The sequence below is a fragment of the Gracilinanus agilis genome, chromosome X, assembly GCF_016433145.1.
Source record: "Gracilinanus agilis isolate LMUSP501 chromosome X, AgileGrace, whole genome shotgun sequence".
NCBI lineage: Eukaryota > Metazoa > Chordata > Mammalia > Didelphimorphia > Didelphidae > Gracilinanus > Gracilinanus agilis.
In genome coordinates, this window is record NC_058136.1 from 16,712,526 (window position 1) to 16,737,906 (window position 25,381).

Below are 25,381 nucleotides of genomic sequence, written 5' to 3' on the forward strand. Positions count from 1 at the left end.
AATTACTGTGTATTACTCTCCATACTATTTCCTTCTCTTTAGTTTTTGACCAGCAATCTCCACCAATTTGCCCCCTTTTCTATCACTTTATCCTTTCATATCCCCCACTTCTTTTATCCATTTTATCCTCCTCCTTTCCTGTAAGATAAGATGGATTTCTATACCCAACTGATGTTCTTCCTTCATTGAGTCAGTTCCAATGAGAGAAAGGTTCACTGCTCACCTCCCCACCTCCTCTATCTTCCCCTCGACTGTAAAAGTGCTTTCATGCCTCTTATGTGCAATAATTTATCCCATTCTATTTTCCCCTTCCCCATTCTCCCAATGCATTCTTCTATTTCATGCTTTAATTTTATTTTTCTTTATATCATCCCATCATATTCAACTTACACTCTTGCCCTCTGTCTATGTATACAACTGCCCTAATTATGATAAAGTTCTTAGGAGTTACAAGAATCATATTCCCATGTAGGTAATAGAAGCAATTTAACGTCAATGAAAGTTTTTTTTTATTTCTTGCTCCTGTTTACCTTTTTTATGCTTCTCTTGAGTCTTGTATTTGAGAGTCAAATTTTTCATTCAGCTCTGGTCTTTCCTTCAGGAATATTTTGAAAGTCTTCTATTTCGTTGAATACTTATTTTTAACTCTGAAAGATTATGCTCAATTTTTCTGGGTGAGTGATTCTTGGTTGAAATCCTAGTTCTTTTGCCCTCTGGAATATCATACTCTAAGCCTTCTGATCTTTTAATGTAGAAGCTGCTAAATCTTGTGTTATCCTGACTGTGGCTCCACAAAAACGTGAATTGTTTATTTTTGGCTGATTGCAATATTTTCTTCTTGCCCTGGAAGTTCTGGAATTTGGCTATAATATTCTTAGGAGTTATCCTTTTGGGATCTCTTTCAGGTGGCGATGGGGGGATTCTTTCTATTTCTATTTAATCCTCTGGTTCTAGACTATCAGGGCAGTTTTTCTTGATAAGAAAGATATCTAAGCTCCTTTTTTGATCATGGCTTTCAGGTAATCCAGTAATTCTTAGATTACCTTTCCTGGGTTTATTTTCCTGGTCAATTATTTTTCCAATGGTATATTTCACATTCTCTTCTATTTTTTTTTACTTGTTTCTTGATGTTTCATGGAGTCCTTAACTTCCACTCGCCCAATTCCAAATTTTAAGACATGATTTTCTTAAGTGAGCTTCTGTATTTCTTTTTCCATTTGGCCAATTCTATTTTTGGAAGAATTATTTTCCTTAGTTAATTTTTGTACCTCTTTTTCCATATGGTCAATTTTGTCTTTTAAGAAGTTCTTCTTCACAGAAGAAAAACAACTGCCTGTTCACATGGATTGATAGGGATATGATTGGGGATATTGACTCTAAATGAGCACCCAAGTGCAAATATCAACAATATGGAAATAGGTCTTGATCAATGACACATGTAAAACCCAGTGGAATTGTGCATCAGCTATGGGAGGGGGAGAAGGTAGGGAAAGAACATGAATCTTGTAACCATGTAAAAATATTCTAAATTAATTAATTAAATACAATTTTCCAAAAAAAAAGTTCTCTTCAGTACATTTTTGTATATCTTTTTGCATTTGGTTACTTCTACTTTTGAAAGAGTTCTTGTCATTGGATTTTTGTACCTCGTTTACCAAGCTATTGACTCTCTTTTCATGATTTTTCTATATCACTCTCATTTCTTTTCCCAATTTTCTTCTATTTAAAATTAAAATTTTTATTTATTTTATTTAAATTATTATTTATTAAATTATTAAAAAGCTTATTTGATTTTTAAAATCCTTTTTGAGCTCCTCCATTAATTCTTTTTGGGCATGAAAGCAATGCATTTTTGGAAGCTTTGGATGTAGCAGTATTAAATTTGTTAACTTCTGAATTTGTGTTTTGGTCTTCTCTGTCACTAAAATAACTTTCTTTGTTAAGTTTTTTTTTGTTTACTCATTTTCCCAGCCTTTTTCTTTTAATTTAAAAAATTGTTACTGTTGGAATCTATACCTGTACTGAAGGGAGTTCTAAGACAGTTCTAAGGGAGTTCTTCAGGTTCTATGTGTAGCTACCTTCAGAGCTAGCTCTAGGGATCTATAAGTTTTCAGTTCTCCCAAGGTGACATGATGTTAGGAGAGGTGTGTTTTAATACTCACTTAGTCTGTGGTCTGGTTTGTAAATAATCACTAACAGGCTTTTCTGCCTTGGAACTGTGACCAGGGTCCCCTGCTCCTCTGTGGCTGCAGGCATTGGCATATACTAGTGCTCTTATTCACTCAGAAACTGTACCCCTGGACTGCAATCTAGCTCTGCATATGGGTAATGGGACAAAAGTCTTACACCCAGAGCCAGCAAAGTCCCAATCTCATTCTGAGTAGCTATCTGAATACCACTGTGGCTGGGAGCTCTGGAAGCCTTTGCTGTTGATTTAGCTACCCCCAAAGCCTGTTGCTGAGGTAGGGCATGCCTCAGCATGCTGTGCTCCACATCCACCTGGGTGCAATATCAGTCTTTCATGCTGGCCTTCTAGTTGTTTTAGGCTGAAAAATTATCTCACCCAGTCTTTTTTTTTTCGGATGCAGCTTTGAAATGTTGTATTCACTCTTTTGGATGTACTATAAATAAGTGTTTCCACTATGGAAAAGAATGGCATGAGCGCAGTACATTTGACTGGGGAATGGGTCTGCTGAAGAAGACATCTTCAAAAGGGTAAAAGCTTAGAAAACAACCTGGAGGCTGGAATTCAGTTCTTTATATAAAGTCCCTTGTAAAAACAAAAACAAATACAAAACCAAAAATGAACAAAAATAAAGAAAATAAAAGGAAAAAATTAGGAAAGAATGTGAGGCCCATGGTGAGATGAGTTAATGCTGCTCAGTGTCCTAATTCTGGGCCTCCAAGATCTCAGACTCCTGGGACTTAGGCTCTTGGGCCTCCTCGGTCTCTTGGGTCTCAGATGTCTGTTCCTCTTGGTCCTCCTCTTGGGCCTCCTGGGCCTCAAGCACCTCCTTCTTCACCCGGATCTCTGGCACAGACTCCGAGTCACCATCCTTCACTGAGAGTTCCTCTAACTTCTTAGCCATTTGGTCACAACTTCTCTCTTTGACTATTCCTGCTTTCTCTTCTATTGGTTCCTCTACCGGTTCTTCCTTCGGTTCTTCTTCTTCCGGTTCTTCTTCCGGTTCTACTTTCAGCTCCACTTTCGACTCCACTTTCGACTCCACTCTCGCCTCTACTCTCGACTCCACTTTCAGCACTATTTTCGACTCTTCTTTCTTTTTTGGTTTCTTTAGCTCCTTCTTGCATTCTTCGAATTTTGCCTTAAACTTCTGAGCATTTTCTGCATTCAGGAATCGGATGGCCAACAGCTCTGGCTTTGGACTTTCATCGGCAAAGTCAGCATGTGTGTTCCAAACCCAAGCCCTGTCACTGCCTGCATTGGGCTTCAGCTCCATCAGTGGGGTTATATAGTGATTCGCACAGATCTTCAGAGTCTTGTCCTGTCTCATGAGGAGGCGAATTGTCCCTTTCTCCTTGTGTCTCAGCAGCTTCACATCACCTGTCCCTCGCTCTTTCCACTCTGGAAGGTCATTCTCAGATGCAAATCGGAACAGCTTCACTCGCATCTTAAAGAGCTCTTCTTCATCTTCCTCCAGGGTCTTAATCTCCTGCTCAGGCAGAGAGACGATGGGCTCAAACTGGGGATCGTCAAACGTTGGTATCATCCATGCTCTCACTGGTTGAATCATACTCCTCTCCATGAGATTCCTCGGTAGTCGCCATCAGAGCGGAGTGGGGGGGCGATGTGGCAGAGGCGGCAGCGATGGCTGGTCCCAGTGATGTGAAGGCGGTGGCGGTGGCGGTGGCGAAGCTCACCCAGTCTTTTTATGGATTAAGCTTCTCCAGAATTCATTTTGAGGCATTATATAATGGTTTTTCCAAGGTTAATTTAATAGAGATTAGGTGGCTCTGTGTACCTGCTCCACCATCTTGGCTCTACCCTGCTAGGGTCCTTTTCAAGCAATGAATCTACATACAGTCTGTTCTTAGCTTCCAACACACATACGACATCAAAGAATCTAGAGATCCCTCTAGAACAGCATTGGTGAACCAAACTGCACCTTTAAGCTGCCTGTGAACCTGCATTACCCCAGAAAGGGGAGGAAGGAAGTGCTCACAGTGGGTGGCTGGGTGGAGGGGGGCATGTGAAAAATGTCCTTGGATGCAGAGGAGAAGGGGAATGGAGCAGCCCTTCCAGTATGCTGGGGCACATGTGCCACACCTTTGTCAACATGGCTCTAGGACATTGATGGGAAGATGTGAATTCCAACATCTAATAGACTGTTAGAAACTGGAAGGACCATTTCAGAGAAAGGGATAGGAAGGTAAACAGACTTGTTTAGGGCTAAATTCAGGCCTAGCTAACTAGCTAATTTATAGAGGACCATGGGGAAATGGCTAAGCTTCCTTGACCTATCCAAAAATGATTCTTGTACAATATCATTCCAGTTTGATGGACTTTTCATGGTTAGTCATCAATATCAGTCTATGAGTGAGTGATTGAGACATGTGCTCACCTAGTTTAAGATAACCAAGTTAAAAAAGGAAAGGATGGTTTCAACCTCACTCTTACCCAATAGCTTGGATTGTTGGTAGTTGTTCAATATCATTCACTCTTTGAAATCTTGACAATCATTCCTTCAATGCCCTCAAAACAGTATTATTTCCAGTATGGATAGTCTCTCTGTATATGTCACATCCTGTGAGTGGTAGTTAGAGAGCTAAATTTGGAGTCAGGAAGAATGGAGCCTTTGTCTAGTCTATTAAACATCGACCCCTTTGTCTTTGCCTTCTCTGAACCATATTTTTTGCCATTCTTCCCTATGCCACTATGGCAATGAAGTCACTGAGTTAACACATATATGTTAATTTTACTTGAAATATTTTATTGGATTCTTCATCCATTTTCTCTACCTCTTCATCCTCTGCAGCAGATGTTGGCAGATAAGCTGCAATTATCTTCCTGGTGGTCTTTTTGCTTACGTTCTTCATAAGTACTACACTGGGAGGTGACCAAATGTCCCCAGAATGATGTTTCTTGTGGGCTTTGGTTACATGATAAAAACCACTCCACCAAGCTGTCTATTTGCCTCTGTGGTGAAGGCCTTGGAACTATTCTTACATTTAGCTTTGATGTCCTTATACCTTCTTGTTTTCTCTATACTGAGACTGACAATATTGATATGATTCAGTTCCTCCAAAAGTTTATTGACCCAGTCACTGGATAAGGACCTTGCATTTAGAGAATTGATTGTTGCTAAATGACTGTTTTTACATGGTATAAGCTTGTATAGTTTTTAGCACTCTGCCATTCTTTGACTCATTACAGAAGTAGAAGGAGGCCTTTGAGGGCCCTTTTGTTTTTTCTTTGCCTCATATATTGCCATGACTGCTAGCTTCTGATGATGAACAAACAGGCTAGTCTTTGGAAAGCAGATACAGCCTATTTCTGAAACCACACTCAAAGTCCTTCCAGCACGGAGAAAACTTCCAGAGATTATGCTCCCCTGGAATAGCCTTGGTGAACTACCCGCATGCCATATTGAAGCATCAGAGTAGGACTTTTGTAGAGACATTATCAAAGCAGAACTGGCAAAATATGGAAAATGATTTGCTCTGTATGATGAGGGAGAATGAAGAATCAAAAGATGTCTGAGCTGGAATAGTCAGAGAATATTGCTATCATCAGAAATAGAAAAGTTAAGGGAAGGAGCAGGTTTAAAGAAAAAGATAGAGAATTTAGTTTTAAACCAGAGTTGTTTAGTAAAGATCAGTGAAATTTAGAAAGATCTTTAAATATCATTAAAAGGAATTTTTCTGAAGATTGGTGAAGTTGAAGTTCAAAAACTCTGCCCAGGTTCCTATCTTGACACTGCTACTTGCTACCTATGTGTACATACACCAGTATCTCCCTTTCTAGACCACTATTTCCTCCTCTATAAAAGGATAGTTTTCAATTAGACAGTCTCTAAGACCAAATGTTAACATTTCATGGGATCTTGTGATCTTTTCAGCTACCATCCCCTATATGTATCTCAAGGTCTTGCTCTGTCCCTGGAACATTAGGGTTAACTCAGGGATAAAGGCAGAAGGCTCACCTTTTTTTAAATACACAGAAGCCTGACCCAAAAATTGGTAAGTGGGCTGAGTAAATTGTAGCATATGAATGGAGTGCAATCTTGTTGTGCTGTAACAAATGACTAGAGGGAATATTTCAGAAAAGACTGGGAAAACTTGTATGGACTGATGCAGAGAGAAGTGAACAGAACTTGGAGAATATTCATACGCTAGCAACAACTCTGTAAAGACAAAGAGTTGGAAAAGACTTTGGAAAACTGAACAACAAATGACCAAGTACAATTCCAAAGGTCCAGTGATGAATTACATTTCATTCTTCCTGACAAAGATGAGACAGGCCCAGGTTACAGAATGAAATATCTTTTTTGCTCATGGCCAATGTGGGAATTTGTTTTGCTTTAAGTAGACATATTTGTTACAAGGGTTTGGTTTTTCTTCTTTTTTCTAGGGTGGGGAAGGTAGGAGGGAGGAAAAATACACTTTTATTCATTAAAAAATTATTTTAAAAAGAAAGAGAAAAGCCTGTTGGCAATGTAAGCAAAACAAAGAACTCTAAGTAGGAGGCAGTAAATAAAGTACAAGGTGCTAGGGGATTAATGAGAAAGGATGAGGCTCCAGCTCACTCAGGCTTCAGACTTTGCCAGTTGGGCCCTCAGCAGATTTGCAGTCCTGGCCACACCCCTTTCAGTGCCTCTCTCCCCCTCTTTCTGTGGCCTCCATCCTTGTAAACAGAGAAGAAACTTCTCATTTTCAGGCTCCAGCCAGCTAGAGCCTACGTCAGAACAGACAAAGGGACCAGGCAGAGTTTCCAGAATTGTCAGGGAAGGAAGGGCAAACGGCGCAGACCTAGAGGGGCTGTAATTGGAAAAGAACCTTGGAAATGCAGATACCTGCAGCAACCACCTCATGGTGTTGTGAAGAAAGCTTCAGGAATTTGAGGTGTTGCTCTCAAGATGGTGACAGGTCTAGAGGATATTGAGGTTTACAAAATAGTTGGCATACCTCTAACTTCACAACATCTCTTTGAGGTAGGCAGTGCAAACATATCTCCATTTCACAGAAGGGGAAAGAGGGTGCCTCAAGTCAAATGACTAGCCCAAGTGCTCACAGCTGCCAGAAAGTAGCCTATCTGCAATAGTAAGAGGAGGTCTTCTGCCTCCAAGCCACATTAGATTTAGAGGTTGAAAAACAAGTTAAGTTATAATTTATGTATGATCAGCCAACCTTTGGCCAAAGCCCTTTTACTTTCTGGCCTTTAGTTTATTCCTTTGCAATAGGTTTGATGATCTCAAAAAACCATTCCTGCTCTGACATTCCAGGATTTTGATTTTTATGGTCTGTAAAATGGACAGAATGATTCTAGTTGGATTTTCTTCCAATTAGATAAGGGGTCTAGACTCTGGTGATGGGATCCTGGAGTAGAGAGTATTTGAATACTACTATTTTTCTTAAACTAAAGTTTGCACCAACTTGATGGGAGCATCTCCTGTTGTCTGAATGTACTAATCTAATTCATTCCAAACAGACAGCTTGTGGTTATGCTTTTGGGAAACAAAGATTCCTGTCTCTAAAAATAATCTCTAAATCTATGAATCACAGAAACCATGTCATCAAGTGAGGCAGTTGTGGTCTAGTGGGAAGAGTGTGAGGCTTGGCATCAGAAGGCCTGCTCTTCTTCTCTCAGATTGGCTCCTTCTTAAACAGTTGGGAACACTTCTTTGGGCCCCACATTCTCCAGATATCAAGTAGGGAGAGTACAATGGTCTCTTCCTCCCTCAATAGGGGTTTTGTGAGTCTCCATGGATGTCACGTATATAAAGTATTTTGGAAACCTTACAACTATATTGACTATCATTATTGTCACCACACATTTGCTCTGGCTATCCCCAATGTTCTCCCTCTTCCACTCTAACTACTGACCTCCCAGGCTTCCTTTAAGTCCTGACTAAAATCTCACCTTCTACCAGAAGCCTTCTTCAACCCCTCTTTATTTTTTTAATTTAATGTAATCAAAATTATTCATTTTACATTTTGTCATGTTCTCTGTCTCTTGCTTGGTCTTAAATTCTTTCCTTTCCCAGAGATCTGACAGGTAAACTATTCTATGTTCACCTAATATACTTATAAATTTCCCTCTTTATGTTTAAGTCTTTCACCCATTCTGAATTTATCTTGGTGTAGGGCGTGAGGTGTTGATCTAAACCATATCTCTTCCTATACTGTTTTCTAATTTTCCCAGCAGTTTGTGTCAAATAGTGAAGAACCCAGGTCTTTTCAACATCTTATAATGCAAACTCCCTGGAGTCAGGAACCGATTAATTTTTATCTTTGTAGCTATATGATCTGCCATAGTCCCCAGCAAATAGAATCATAGATTTAGAGTTGGAAGGAATCTCAGAGGCCATGTGGTCCAATTCCTTCATTTTAAGAAGAGGAAACTGAAGCCTGGTAGAAGGGAAAGGACTTGTTCAAGGTCACACTGATAATAAGCAGCACAGTCAGGATGTGATAACTTTGATCCAGGGCTTTGGATATCAAGCCCCATACACTTCTTATTACCTTCACAGTACTTGGCTGCACATATAAATGCTAGCTGATAGTATTATCAGAAGTTTAATAAATGCTTATTCAATGGAATTGTGAAACCAAGAATTGTACTCTATCCACTACATTGCATTTCAGAGCTGGAGAGGGTCTTAGAGACCACGTAATCCCATAGCTACAACTAAAATGAAGTGACCAGGGCTTTGCCTCAGAGCACCAAAATTTACATAGTATTAGCAGTGCACATACTCCTTAAGCATCAATACTGCCAGAATAATTACGCAACATAGAAAGTTCCCAGATTTCTCACTTTCCCCATCCCTGCCTTCCTCCAATGGCTCTAACCCAGGTGAGGTCCTGGCCCATCTGAATGATATCCTATTCCCTACACACTGCTGGCCTCACCTTCTAGTGTCCAGAGCCCTTTCCACAAACATTCCCAAAAGAATTTATCTAAAAAGGGTGACTTGAGGTTGCCTTTTGTGAAGCTTGCCTCAGATGCCAAAGAAATAATTATTACTCTGTAAATTCCAATGTGTTCATTCCACAGAGGAGAAAACAAGTTCAAGAAGGGAATTGACTTCCCCAAAGGCACACAGCAAGTTAGTGGAGAAGCCAAGACAGACTCGCACATCTTCTTACTCGATTCTGAATTTTAGACCTGGAGAAGGTTGTTACTGATCATCTATTAAGTCAATAAGTGTTTAAGTGCAGAAAGAATACTAGCTTCCAGGGATACAAAGATTCAGATGAAGCAGTTACTGCCTTCAAAGACTTCAGACGCCATCCTTTGTTGACCTCTGCCAACTTGGACCCTGCTACTTGCTCTGCTTCTGGATGCCTTCTCTTCTGGCTCTTCTAAGTCTCTCATTGTTCCTTCTCAATCTTCCTTGTTGCTACTTCATCCATGCCTTGGACTCTCTTACAGTCTTTATTGGTGATCTCATTAGCTTCCATGGGTTCAGTGCTCATCTCCAGGTAGATGATTCCCAGATTTAGATAGTCAGCCCTAATCTTTCACCCGAGCCGCACATCACCAAATCCCTGTTGGACATTTTGGACAGAATGTCTTACAGATGTCTCAAATTTAACACATCTGAAACAAAACTCTGTATTCCCCTCTAATCCTAACCCCTCCCCCAAAACCCCTCACTCCTCTGAACTTGAAGTGATAGGACTTTGTATCAGTTTGGATTTTAGAATCATAGAAGAGTAGGATTTAGAACTGGAAAGGAAGTTAAATGTCAGCTGAAGGAGAAGGAAAAATCATAGATGATTTAAGTGACAAACTAGTCTGGAGAACTACAAGCATGATGGTCTTATTAACAGAAATCAAGAAATTAGAAAGAGACGCAATTAAAGGAGAGAAGATGAGTTTGGTTTCAGACAGGATGAGCTAGAGATGCCAGTGGTGGTACTGAATTGTAAATATCAAATGAGAATGCTTGGGAGAGGTGCTGGGTGGAACTAGAGATTTGGGAATTATACAATCATAGACTGACACTTGGAAGTGACCTTAAAAGATCAATAAGTCTGACTCTCTCATTTTATCCATGAAGAAACTGAGGGCCAGAGTGGTCAAATGATTTGTACAGGGTCCCCAAGTTAGCAAGTGACTCTCTCAGGCAGGATTCTAACCCACATCTTCCTGACTCCAGATCCAGCATTCTCTCCAATTCTCCAAGTTGCTTCAGTTCTATACAAGTGGTAACTGAAGTCATGGGAGATTGCCAAGGGACAGAGCATGAAGAGACGAGTACCCTGGACAGAACCTTAGGTATATCCATATTCAAGGGTTAGGAGGGAGAAAGAGAGCCCCCAAAAGAGAGTGTAAATGTGAAGAGTGTGACTTGGTCAAGGCCACAGAACAAATAAGTGGCACATTTGGGACCGTGATTTTCTTAAGGGCTCCAAGACTCCAAGACTGATACTCCTTCCACTGCACCAAATTTCAGAGCTGGAAATCCATTTATGAAACATATGTAGAACCATGCAATTTACTGAGAAGGAAATTAATGCCTTAGAGGAAAGAGGTGAGCTACAAAAAGCCAGTGGCAAGTAAGCTAAGGGAGGAGAGCACTCTAGTCTAGGCTGACGGGATGATAAATTCTGCGGTGGCAGAGTAGAGGAAAACTTTTTTTCTTAAAGAATAAGGGAGCCCTGGACATGGATATATGCTTAGAAAGAAGAGACAGAGGAGGGATATTATAAATGCATTGAGAGGGGGATGATTATTAGAATAATGCCAAGGAAATGACAGATGAGCATCAATGGAAGGGTTAGCCTTGGCTAGAGTCAGCTTTTCCTCTAAGACTATAACGAGAGAGAATGGCTGAGGACAAAGATGACAAAAGTTGAGGGAGTTCATATAGAATGGCCTCAATCTTCTTAGTAAAGTACATAATAGCTAGGAAGCATGGTGGATAGAGAAGTAGATCTGGGGTCAGACCTGAGTTCAAATCTAGGCTCAGACATGTAATATAGCTGTCTGACCTTGGGCAAGTCATTTAACCTCTGCATGCTTCAATTTCTTCAACTTTGAAGAAGAGATTATAATAGCACTTACCTCAGAGAGTTGTAAAAATCAAATGAAATCATATTGGTAAAACATTTAGCACAATGGCTGGCACATAATAGGCACTATATAAATGTTAGCTATTGTTGTAAGGTAAGGTCATTTGCTGAAAGGGAAGGGAAAAAGACTGGAGGAATGAGAAGAGAAAGTTTGAAACAGTCCTTGGGGAAAGATCAATGAAAGGGTAACCACGTCATAGTGATGGTTCTGAAGTTAGACAGTATACATTTGTTGGGGACCCTGTCAACACAGTTCAGCAATGTTTGACTGATTGAATGGAGGAGACAGATGGTTAGAATGCCCCCAGAACAGCAATGTAGGAAAGGCAGAAAGTCAAGAGATCAAGGGATTCAAAGGAGGAGGAGAATTAAATTAGAAAAGGAACGCATTTCTAAATCCTTCCTGATTAAAGAAATGCAAATTAATATAATGCTGAGGTACCACCTCACGCTTAACAGGCTGGCCAATATAGCAGCAAAGGAAAGTGATAAATGTTGGAGGGGATGTGGCAAAATTGGGACACTAATGCATTGCTGGTGGAGTTGTGAATTGATCCAACCATTCTGAAGGGCAATTGGAATTATGCCCAAAGTGCTTTAAAAGACTGTTTTCCCTTTGACCCAACCATATAAGTGCTGGGTTCGTACCCCCAAAGAGATAATAAGGAAAAATATGTGTACAAAAATATTCATAGCCTCACTCTTTGTAGTGGCAAAAAATTGGAAAATGGGGGGGGTGTCCCTCAACTGGGGAATAGCTGAACAAATTGTGGTATCTGATGATGATGAAATACTATTGTGCTGAAAGAAATAATGAACTGGAGGAATTCCATGTGAACTGGAAAGACCTCCAGGAATGAATGCAGAGGAAAAGGAGCAGAACCAGGAGGACATTGTACACAGAGAATGATACACTATGGCACAATCGAATGTAATGGACTTCTCTACTAGCAGCAATGCAACGATCCAGGACAATCCAGGAAGTTATGAGAAAGAATGTCGTCTGGGGGCAGCTGGGTGGCTCAGTGGATTGAGAACCAGGCCTAGAGACGGGAGGTCCTGGGCTCCAATCTGGCCTCAGACATTTCCTAGCTGTGTGACCCTGGGCAAGTCACTTAACCCCTATTGCCTAGCCCTTACCATACTCTTCTGCCTTGGAGCCAATATTGACTCAAAGTATTGACTCTAAGATGGAAGGTAAGGGTTTAAAAAAAAAGAAAAAAGAATGCTGTCCACATTCAAAGAAAGAACCATGGGAGCAGAAACGCAGAAGAAAAACATATGATCAATCATGTGGTTCGATGGGGATGTAGACTCTAAATGGATCACTATTGCAAATATTAATAATATGGAAATAGGTTTTGAACAATGATACATGTAAAACGCAGTGGAATTGCTCATCAGCTCCATGATGGGGGAGGAAAGAGGGGAGGGAAAGAACATGAATCATGTAACCATGGAAAAATATTCCAAATAATTAAATTAAAAAAAAAAGAAAAGGAACACATACTCATGCTTCAGGAGGTTGTAGGGAGCCCTCCTCTGTTGCTTCATCCTCTGTTGGGTTGGGGTGATTGGATTCGAGCAGACTTTGATTGTGGAGCCCAAGTTCTGTCAGGTCCTTTTCAAGGTAAGCTTTAGTGAGAGAGGCTAATGACATGTTTATGGCTGTAGAGTGCAGAAGGGTTTCAATCTGCACTGGGGAAGAAAACCTTGACCTGGATGAAACTGGACCTTTCTCAGAATTAAGGAGGAAGAAGTAAAGGTGTGAATCTTCATAGCCAACCATTCCTAGCAATGTCCAAAAGTAAGAATCACCTCAAATCAAAGAGCAGGACAGAGAAATCCAGATCATCCAGGCTCTAGGTCAACCTCCTTGTTTTCTAGATAGAGAAACAAAGACCTATGTGAGGAGAAGGGAACTTACCACGAGATCATAGAAAGTCATCTCTAAGCAACTTCGAAGACTTTCCAGTCCAGCAGTTGTCGAACTCAAATAGAAATGGAACCACTGAACCATACAGAAGGATTCCTGTGTCAGCTTATTATTAGGATCCCTGTGGGCTGTATATTGATTTTAAAAAAACTATTTTAAAAACATTTTAATCTGGTGACAGTGAGAGTATAGTGGGCCCTTGGAGACATGTTTGACACCTCTCATCTAGCCTGTCCCTCTCATTTTCCAGTCAGGGGAACTCCAGCCCAGAGAAAGGAAGTGATTAACCCATGGTTGCACAGCTAACAAATTCCAAAGCTGGAACTTGGACTTGAGTCTCCCAATCCAATGCTCTTCCCTAGTCTACCACACTGGTGAGGGAGGAACACTAACCCTTCTTCTAAGATCTGCAAGATCATAGAATTGAACCCCCTAATTTGCCCCTTCTTCATATTGAATCCCTTCCAGCCACAGGCAGTTAACCCTTGCTGAACCCATTTTGGGTGTTCTCCACCCACTGCACCTGTATATAGTAAATGGTTGGGCCACTTCTATAAGAGAAAGAGTGCATTCCTAAGTACCCGTGGCTTTTACCCAAGTCACAGTTCCAACTGCCTTGCTCCAACTTTCATTTGGTGGCATGAGGATAATTGATATATCCTGAAATAGCGACTATATTTAAGTGCTACCCTGGCATTTCAGCCGTTAACATTGTGTGTTTACATGTTTCGTGCACGAGGCAGGAAAATGTACAGTGTAATGGTGGGGAAAGAAGTGTGCGGGCACTCAGGGAGTCCTGACTCTGGCTGAGCACAGCCATCTGGAAGCTCCCAGCTTGCCCTTGAACCTCTGGGACCAAACTGAGCCCATACAAACAAGCCACTGGAATGGCACCCACACCGTCCCACACATGCTTATGTCATTAAAAAAAATGGAAAGCCAATGTGTTTGTTTGCTTCAACTGGCTGCATGCCGCACAGAGGCCAGCAGGCCAGGCCAAAGGGGAGAAGTGTGGATGTAGCAGCTGCACTTGGCTATCTCTCTCCTCTAGACCTGGGGGTGTTATTTGCTTGTGGCATAGCTGTGAGTCATGGACCATTGCAATCTCTCAAGAATTGAAAGAAATATAACCCAGAGGGACAGGCAGCATCTTGGAGTGGATAGAGGGCTAGCCTTAGAGTCCTAAAGACCTTGGCTCGTCCTCTTGAGTGGGTGCAGACAAGTCCTAGGGGACTAATAGGAATGAATGAATTGTATCCTACATTGTTGGAAGCAGTACCATAGCTAGGAGAACCCAGAACCACTAGAGGAGTTGAGCATAACCTTGGACAAGTCACATCACAGTACTGAACCTCAATTACTCATCTATAACATAAGCATAATACACTCAAACTACCTACCTGATGGGGCTGTTGCAACAAAAACATTTCATAAACAAGTTAGCAAAAGGAGAAGGGGATGGAATGGCGAGACTGTGTCATGGAAACAATGGGCATGATCTTGAAGAAACTTTGAGAGATAGTGGAGGCTATAAGGACCTGGTATGCTTTGTCCACAGGGTCGGGAAGAGTCAACAACTGAATAGCAATAATGGTAAGACATTACACCTGAATGTGCTCTGCTATCTCTCTTTGAGGGGTGACTGGGTGGCAAGGTGGAGTGAGAAATAAGTCTAGATTTGCTGGGGAGATCATTCATTTATCTTACTTAGAAAGACACATTCAGTAAGATGCTAGGCTGAATCTCAAGTCCTTCTATCCCCACTAAATCTTTGTATTCACACAAAGACAGGAAGCCATGACATGGCACAGTGGATAGAGGTTTGGCCTGGGAGTCAGGAAGATCTAGGTTCAAGTCCTACTTCAGACATATGTTGCCTGTATGACCCCGAGCACCTTTCAGTGCTTTAGAAAATTCTTTAATAAAGATGCTCAGTTGACAATATGCCTCAGTGGAGGGATTTTCCATACTGGGAATTATATTCACAGGTCTGAGTTCCTTTGTCTACCTGAAAAGATAAAACAAAATCCCAAACACATTGTTTTTTGCAATAAAGAATACAACATGAACTTAGTTTGGTTTACCTTAAATCTAAGGTCACATGATATCCAAGCTGGAAGGAACCTTAGAAGTCATCTCATAGGGGCAGCTGGGTGCCTTAGTGAATAGACTCTATCCAGGCTCGGAGACAAGAGATCCTAGGTCCAAGTTTGGCCTCAGACACTTCCTAGCTGTGTGACCCTGGAAAGTCACCTAATCCCAAGTGCCTTGGCCTTGCCCCAGTTTTGCTTGGAACAGATATTCAGTATCTATTCTATTCTAAGACAGAAGGTAAGGGTTTAAAAAAAGAGGTCAGCTCGTCATAGAAATTTCGAGTTGGAAGGGTAGGGTCATAAGTGTAGAGCCATGAGGAGCCTTGAGGGACATGTATTCTTCCAGATGAAGAAAGTGAAGCCTTCTCACTGGACCCTCTGCCTCGAATCTCTCCCCATTCTGTTACATCCTCCATTCAGTTGTCAAACTGATCTTCTTACAGACAGATTTCGCCAGGTCACTTCCATGCTCCAGTAAACTCCACGGTTACCTCCAGGATCAAACCAAAAATCCCATTAGTTTTTAAGAGTCCTTTCAAAACTGCCCCCTTGCTAGCTTTTCAGTCTTCTTACACCTTACTTGTAAATAAGTGTACTCTGCAAGCCAGTGACCATTTCCTACCTGGCTGCTCTCCTAAACTTCATGATCTCCAGATATGGACCGTTCTGTGAGATGAAATCAGCTTAGAAACTCATAAATTCTCAGATTAGTTCTACCCTGGTTGCAGGACTTTGGGGATACTCCCTGCCTTTTGACCTTCTTTTTTATGTGTTGTCTCTGTAATAGTAAAAAATAGCATCTATGACTCCATTTTGCCTTTATCTACCATTTTGTGATATGGCCAAACAGGTAGTTATGTGGAGCTGGGCCTGGAGTCAAGAAGACCTGAGTTTCAATGCAGCCTTAGACACTTATTAGCTGGGCAAGTCACTTAACCCTGTTTGATTCCATTTTCTCATCTATAAAATAAACTGGAAAAGGAAATTTGCAAACCACTTTAGTATCTGCCAAGAAAATCCCAAATAGGATCAGAAAGAGTTGGACATGACTGAAAAAAACTAGCAGGGAGGGAAGGAGGGAGGGGAAAGGAGAGAGAGGGACATAGAGAGACAGACAGACAGACAGAAACAGAGAGAGAATGAGTATTGTGTAGGGACCACTAGACTGGGAATCAGAAAGCCTGTATTCTAGTCTGGACTCTACCACTTACTAGTTATTCAGCTTTGGCAAAGTCTCTTTCCCTCTCCTGTGAAATGAGAACATTGGGTTAGGTGGTCTCTAAAGTTCAGACATTCTCTGATCTAAGGATCCTTCCTGTTCTTATATTCTATATTCTCTCTGGGGGCCAGGGGCCTTTCCTGGTGCCTCTTATAGCACGCTGCATGGGGTAGACCAAGTCTTCAAGTTTCAAATTCCATACCTCAGATGAGCCAGGCCCCTCTTCCCTTTGAAGGTCAACCTTTCAAGTTGATGGAAGTGAGGAACAAAATAAAAATAAACTTAACTGTGAAACAAATTGTAGGCCAAGGAGGAATATGACCAACATCTCCTGACCCAAGCCTTCTCCTGGGACCAACAGGGAGTTAAAATGTTTCTGGCTTTTTGGTGAGTAGGACTCTCTTTTCATTTGGTTTGCGTGACCGAAATTATTTAATAAAAATGTTCCCTGTTCTCTTCAAAAGCAAAACAAACCAAACCAAAAGTACGGCAACCTATCTGAGCAATGTTCTGGGATCAGGCCCAAATGGACATACCCTGAAACCCAGCAGGGGGAAGGTAAGGAGCCAGATTCCACAGAGCAGGCAGCACCTACAGGACCTCTGCTGATAAATGTCAACCCACCCCTGATTAACCACTCAAATGCTCCATGGGCATATGGACTCATTCCAAATACATAAATGTGGAGGGGTCCTGACTGCCAAACACACCAACAGACCCTCTAGATTTAGAGATGACCAAGGTATTGCACAAAGTCCAATCTTTCACTAGATCTATGCCATTAGAGCACTGCTGAAGTATTCAAGACTTATGAGTTACCTCTTGTTAATTATTTTGAAAATAAGTCACTTGAATTTCTGTTAAATTCTTGGGCAACAAAACCAGAATAGTTTCTGCCTCTCCATCTAATACTCTAGGATTAAGGGCAGTAAAATATAGTTTCTGATCTTCTGCATAAAAACCATGGAAATAAGGCAGGAATCTTACTGTACTAATGGGGACGCTCAAGAAAGCCCTGTGTCCCTCTTGCCTCTAGGATAAGATACAGAGGGGTATGCTTGACTTTTAAATTCCTTCACTCCCTGGCTCTAACCTGATCGCACATTATTCCCTTGTATCTTTTGAGCCAAATTGGCCTGCTTGCTATTCCCCATAAACAATAATGTATCTTCCATCTCCAGGCCTTTGCCCAGGCTGTCCCCCATTTCTGGAATGTACTTCCTTCCTCATCTTGGTCTCAAAAGATGCCACGCTTCCTTCAGAACTGAGCTCAAGCTTCCTATCCTAGAGAAAGTCTATTTTGACCTGCCCAGTTCTCACTGCCCTCCACCCACAAATGACTTTAGCTATATTTTAGACTGAATTTTCTATGTGCATATTGTATATTCTCTCTCTCTCTCTCTCTCTCTCTCTCTCTCTCTCTCTCTCTCATATCTTGAGGGCAAGGAGTGTTTTCAATTTTGTCTTTGTATCCACAGTACCTAGCACAATGCTTGGACACATAGTAGGTACTTAATTAATGAATTAAACAGTAATGAGGATTATGTGAATACTTCTCTATACATTAAGATGAAAGCTTAGCAAGTCATCTGATTGGATTCCCAAAAGTCCACTCTGATAACTAGATTCAGATTTTTTAAAGACTAAAAACCTACCCCATATTTTTTGGAAATTCTCTCCATTCAGCTCAAAATTGAGTTGGGTAGGAATTCTGGTTTTCTGACCATTTTTTAATTTTTTAATTTTAATTTTGACTGTTTTCTCCTAGTTACATATTTTATGTTCTTTCCCTCTCCCCCCAACCCCCCTAACCCTCCTTAGCTGATGCACAATTCCACTGGGTTTTCCCAATTCCATATTATTGATAGTTGGACTAGAGTTAACGTTTAGTATTTACATCCCCAATAATACCCCCATCAGCCCATGTGTTCAAGCAGTTGTTTTTCTCCTGTGTTTCTCCTACCACAGTTCTTCCTCTGAATATGGCTAGTTTTCTTTATTGTAAGTCCCTCAGCCTTGCTCTGGATTCTTACATTGCTGCTAGTAAAGGAGTCTGTTATGTTCAATTGTACCACAGTGTATCAGTCTCTGTGTACAATGTTCTCCTGGTTCTTCTCCTTTCACTCTGCATCAATTCCTGGAGGTCATTCCAGTTTTCTGACCATTTCTTAAGCTGGTTGTGAAGATGGGATTAATCCTACCCTGCCTATTTTTAGATTAAATCACCAAAAGTATAAACACCACACTTAATTCTCAAGTGGGAGAGATCTGTGACCCACAAGTGCAAGAGTGGGTGATGAATCAAAATTGACTGACTGCCCTGTGGGCAGTCCTACACAAAACCTTTGTTGTGATTGATACATGTAAAATGGGAGGAATGCACAGGAAGTGGTGCAAAAGAAGCGCCTTTAAAAGGGAGTTACGACTTCCTGTGGAGCAGCTTCTTCATTCTTCGGAGTTCAGAGTTAGAGTTGGAGGCTAGTGAAGAATCTGCTTACTGGACCTGAGACCTTGGACTTGGTGAGACTGTTCTTAAATCTCTCCCTTTGAATGACCATGTGGTGAGTGAAAAAGACTGACTCCTTCTAGGATTGTTCTGAAGGGACTCTCCTTTTAAGAGAGGCTTCATGACTGAAGCCTTTGGTTTATTCATCCCCAGGTCTTTGGCCTTCAGCTCAAGGCTGAGGCCCCTCTGGTTGAGGACTAATTAGCCCTGCCTGGGTTGAGCCAGGGGCCAGAGAAAATATACTTAGTGTGTTAGGTTAGATATCTTACCCTATCCTCTCTATGATTTTCTTACTTTCGCTATCTCTTCCTATTTGTAAATAAACTACCATAAAAGTCATTCTGACTTGAGTCTTTCATCAGGAATTGAATCAATTCCTTGGTGACCATCCCTTTAAATATTTAGTCCAACCAAAACTAATTTTTCCCCTTTTACATGGTGTTTTGATTTTCAGAGGCTTCAATTGAACTTAAAAGGACCTTCGAGGACATCCAGTCTAGGCATCAAAGGCTTTTCCTATGCTTAGAAAGGCAGTGACCACAAAGCTGAAAGATAGCTGCTTCTGGCTCTGGATGGGCTAGTAGCTCACCATGTGGCTGGGCCATGCGGCCCATAACTTCTCTCAACCTAAGTTTTTTCCTCTGTAAAATGGGGGCAAGAAGAACAGCTATGCCTACTGCATATGCTATTATGAGCTTCAAGGGTGATAAAGAAAAGAAAATTACTTCAAAACTTAAAAGCTTATAAATATTTCTTCTGGTGCTAGTCAATACATTACTGAGACTATAGCCACTGAGGCAAGTGCTTTGGTGACTGTTTTACATGGTAGTAAAAATACCCTTTTTATCCTCTCCATCTTCCCCCCAAATTTTTAAGGCACATGAATGTCTTTACAGGTGATTTATTCTGTGGACATGTGAAAGTATATTTTTTAAACCTCCTTTTCAGTTTCTCTAGAAATATTAAGACATCATATTTCTCTGTTCCAAGCCCAATGCAGGCTTCCCTACCCAAACTGCCCCACAAAGTTGGTTTAGGTCAAGAACAAAAAGTCTTTCTTAAAGAAATGACTTGGTGGTAGAAATCCAACTTTGAACAAAGAATTCCTGGCATAATTGAGATCATTGCGTTAGGTATCCCATGAAGTGGTTGAGCTACCTAGGGCCAGACTTCTCTTTCCTTTCTCCATTCAGAAAGGATGGTACTGATATTGATCTCAGGAAGGAGACTTTTTAAAAATCCTTGAGGAAAGTGGTCTAGGAAAGAATTGAGTAGTGAGTATTCTAGAATTTGATTCCTAAACTATCTTGTAACATATCATGATCTTTTCCTTGCTCAAACTTCCTGTAAATGCTACTTCAAATCATCCTGGGGTGGACAGGGATGTCCATCTTCAGTGTGAACATTTCTCTCTCAAAGCTAGAAACACTTGGATTCAAAATAACATTAAATTAATTAGTGTGTTGGCAGACTTGTGTCTAAAACGCAGAGTACAGTATTGACATTTTTTTCTTAGTTTCACTGAAATCAGTATTTCTTTCCTGGGATTTGAGGGAGGCAATATAAGGTAGTGGAAAGATTGCTGTAGCTCCTCCTCCTTCTTCTTTGGGCTACCCTTCTCTTCTCAATTTGCTGCTGTCTCTGCCACTGACCAAGGACTGACACCAAGCTCCTCTGCCAATCAAGGGTGACCATAAGCCAGACAAACCAAAAGAGCAGGCGCTGAAAGACAATGCCAAACTGACTGAGCATCAACTCCATTCAGGCATACTATTGTGGCCAGCTCAGTCCACCCCACATTATGCTGTAGTGCAGCAGAGATCATGTTAAGTCCTCTTCTTCCACACTATGAAGTACAAACCGCAGGACCCCAGGGACCCCAGCAATGACCATTTTGTGCTCCCCAAGGGCCATCTGGCTCCCATCCTCTATGCAGACTGGGCTGAGGCAGGCTTCCTGCCAGAGGCTGAGTTGTTGAATTTGAGGAAGATGAGCTCCATTCTGGATGGCCACCCAGTCCCTAAACAAACTTTTACAGACATGGCTACCAGTTCCTTGGGTTAAGGGCTTGGAGCAGTTTGTGGAATGACCCACATAGGCAAATACTTTGACAAAGCTAACTACCCTGTTTGTTGGATGGTGAAGTCTCCATGTGGGAGGCCATGGCCTTTGGAAGATTCTACAAGTTGGATAACCTGGTTGTCATCCTTGACAACTGGCCAGGCTAGAGTGACCCTGCCCCATTGCAGTACCAAGTGAAAGTGTACCAGAAATTACATGAATCCTTTGGGTGGAATGCAATCATAGCAAATGGACACAGTGTGGAGGAACTCTGCAAGGCCTTCAACCAGGGTAAGCATCAGCCCCTGGCAGTCAACTCATAGGTGTATAAGAGCAGAAGAATGTCTGGTGTGGAAGATAAGGAATCTTGCCAAGGGAAAACTCTTTCAACAACATGGTGGAGGGGACTTCCAGGTTAAGATGGCTGCAGAGTAGAAGCAGGACACTTTATTCTCCTAACTAACCCATACAGCATACCTCCAAAGGACAAAAAAAAACAATCCAGATGAAAAAAGGGACTCCACAATAGAGCACAATATCAAAGGTACGTGGGATTTGGGTACTTCCATGCTATGGGGGGGATAGCTCCCATGAAAACACGAGTTGATCAACCCTCCCCCACCCCACCCACAGTACCAGAATCAGAGGCTGCGCACCAGAGCTAGAGCGAGCAGGGGCACAAAATCTAGCTTCTTGGCAGCTAACTGGGACAATCAGGAGTTTGCCCCTGAGAACAGCAAGACTTGAGACCCCAGGAGGCTAGAAAGCACAGACCTTGGGCGAGGGAGTGGAGCAGAGAGAGACAGTGGACAGTGGAAGCAGCTCAGTGTGCTGGGACTCAGGGGAGAACCTCAGGCAGAGGAGCAATTTCTGGGCTCTGGGCAGCTGACTAGGACCCCTGGGGGCTTGACCCTGAAAACAGCTAGACTAAAGACCCCAGGAGGCTGGGGAGCACAGATCTTGGGCATAGAAGTGAAGCTGAGAGGGACTGTAGACAGCAGAGGCCTAGCAGACAGTGGAAGCAAGGAGACTCGCAAAATAGCCTTAAGTAAAAACAGAGAGTCTGTCTGCCTTACTCAGACTTCTGGCTGAGAAAGCATAATGATGACAAGCAAGGCCCAAGAAATAAACACCAAAAAGACCAAGAAAAAACCTCTAACACTTGATAACTTTTGCACAGAAAAAACCCAGAAAGCAGAGGAAGACAAGCAATTAAAGACATCCAAACCTTCCAAAAAAAATGAAAATTGGTCACAAACTCCTGAAGAGTTCAAATCTGAGATCATGAGAAAGATGGAAGAGATCTGGCAAGAAAAGTGGAAAATAGTTCAAAAAGAAAATAACAGTTTAAAAGGCAGAATTTTGCAATTGGAAATTGAGGTTCAGAAATCAAATGAAATGATAAGCAAATTGAAGACTAGACATGATCAGCTGGAAGCCATGAAGAGCCAGATAGACCAGACTGAAAAGGAAAACCAAAAGATTATAACTGAAAACCAGTCTTTAAAGGCTAGAATTGGGCAAGTAGAAGCCAATGATCTCACAAGACAGCAAGAACTAATAAAGCAAAATCAAAAGGATGACAAAATAGAAGGAAACATGAAATATCTCAATGAGAAGATGACAGATCAAGAAAACAGGTCTAGAAGAGACAACTTGAGAATTATTGGTCTTCCAGAAAAATCAGAGACAAATAGAAATCTAGATCTCATACTACAAGAAATTATCCAAGAAAAATGCCCCGGTGGCCTTGAACAAGAGGGCAAAATAGACATTGAAAGAACCCACAGAACACCCTCTACACTAAATCCTCAGAAGACAACCCCCAGGAATGTAATAGCCAAATTCAAAAGTTTCCAAGTTAAGAAGAAACTATTACAAGAAGCAGAAAGAGACACCAAGGAACACCAATCAGGATTACACAGGATCTGGCAGCCTCCACACTACAAGACCGCAAGGCTTGGAACATGATATTCAGAAAAGCAAGAGAATTGGGTCTACAACCAAGGATCACCTACTCATCAAATATACTTCCAGGGGAAAATATGGGCATTCAACAAAATAGAAGATTTCCAAGTATTCCAAGACCAGGTCTAAATGGAAAATTTGATAACCAACCACAAAAACCAAGAGAAACATGAAAAGGTAAATAAGAAAGAGAGAGGAAAGAAAGAAAACTCTTATCTTTAAATTTCCTTCTTCAAGGGCTTCAATAAGATCAAATTATTTATATTCCTATATGGAGAAATATTATGTGTAATTCCAAAAACATGGTGGAACATTGGGAAAATATATATCCAAATCCAAAGTGAAGAGGATTCTAGTGTCCCTCTTGAAAGAGATTACCTCCATAGTTAAAATCACCTACATACAGATGTCATTTTCCCCAAATTATACTCTTGGAAACAAGATGGCCACTCACAAAGCATATGTTGTGGCCATGGCCAAACTGAGGCATGCCAGTGACGGTGTGATTTCCCTAGATGGGGACACCATTAATTCCACCTTTTTAGAACTCTCCAATAACTCCTTTGAGTGTTTCATTTCATAACAAATACTATGAGCATCATTGTGGAGCATGCCACAAGAGACAGGATCGTGCCTTTCTACAGCATGTTTGCTGACTTCTTTGTCAGGGCCTTCAACCAGATCCATATGGCAGCAATTTCTAAGAGCAACATCAACCTCTGAGGCTCACACTGTGGGGCATCTGTCAATGAAGATGGTCCTTCTCAGATGGCCCTTGAAGTTCTTGCCATGTTCTGGAGCATTCTCAGTGGGATAGTCTTTTACCAGCATAGTGCTATGACTACTGAGAAAGCAGTGGAGCTACCTACCAACATGAAAAACATATGTTTTATAAGGACCAGTTATCCAAAGAATACAATCATTTACAACACTGAAGACTTCCAAATTGGCCAGGCTAAGGTAGTCCTGAAGAGCAAGAATGACCAGGTCACTTTGACAGGAGATGGAATGAGCCTCCATGAAGCCTTGACAGCCATAGAGTAACTGAAGAAAGAAAAGATCCATATCCAAGTATTTGATCCCTTTATAATCTGTTAGCACCTGTGCAACAAATGGACAAATTCTGACCATAGAAGGTGGTATATATACTCTGAGGGTGGTATAGAAGTCAAGCCTGTCGCCGTAGTTAGGCATCACCATCACTCGCTTGTCAGCCTTCAGAATTCCAAGAATTGGGAAATGAGTGGAGCTGCTGAAGGTTTGGGGGATCAACAAGGACACCATTATAGAGGCTATCAAGAATGCCTTGTGTTAAGCCCAAGATGCCTGTTAGCAATGCCATTCCAAAACTAGGGGTAGGAAAGAGAGATAAAAACATTTCTGCAACTTTATATGTAAAAAGTAACTTTTGTTATTACTGATGATCAATTAAAAATAACAATGATTGTTACTAAAAATGTTTTGAGGAAGGAAAAAATACCACTGAACTTGAAACTAGGTTTAGATCTATGTTCAAAAGTTTCTTTTTACCTGTGTGCCTGGGCAAGGCAGTTTCTTTTTCTGGGACTTATTTCACTTCTATATAAAACAAGAAGGCTAGACAAGATGCCCTCCCAAGGGTCCTCCCTACTCTAAATCTATGATCCTGTGAACTCATGAAAACAACTGAAAAATGGCTTCATAAAGATTTTCTTTACAATAAGCCTCATGGCAGTTTTCAGAAGAAGAAATCAAAGCTATCAACAATCATATGAAAAACCACTCTAAATCACTAATAATTAGAGAAATGCAAATTAAAATGACTCTGAGGTACTACCTCACACCCATTAGATTGGCTAACATGACAGGAAAGGAAAATGACAGATGCTGGAGGGCATGTGGGAAAACAGGGACATTAAATGCACTGTTGATGGAGCTGTGAACTAATCTAACCATTCTGGAAAACAATTTGGCACTGTGCCCAAAGAGCTATAAAACTGTACATACCCTTTAACCTAGCAATACTACTACTAGGTTTTTACCCCAAGGAGATCAAAGAAAAAGGAAAAGGGTCTCTATGTACAAAAATATCTATAACAGTTCTTTTTTGTGGTAGAAAAGACTGGAAAATGAAGGAATGCCTGAACAAGTAATACGTAAATGTAATGAAATATTATTGTCCTATGATAAAGGATGAATGGGGATGGTTTCACAAACACCTGAGAATATTTATATGAACTGATGAAAAATAAAGTGAACAGAAGCAAGAGAACAATTTATACAGTAATGGAAATACTATAATGATAATCAGCTGTGAAAGACTTAGCAACTCTCATCAATATAATGATCCACAACAA

The 25,381-nt window shown here is 41.2% G+C and overlaps 2 protein-coding genes across 2 annotated transcripts in view; both read right to left on the minus strand.

Moving 5' to 3' along the window:
- Positions 1-25,381, minus strand: part of GPC3 (glypican 3) — a gene marked incomplete at its 5' end in the record, with an annotated part of 495,727 nt that overhangs the window by 207,524 nt on the left and 262,822 nt on the right. The window lies entirely within an intron of this gene.
- On the minus strand, positions 2,889-3,789 carry LOC123253291 (ran-specific GTPase-activating protein-like). Its single transcript, XM_044682473.1, is given in 2 exon segments — positions 2,889-3,716; positions 3,718-3,789. Coding segments are annotated over 2 exon segments (900 nt in total).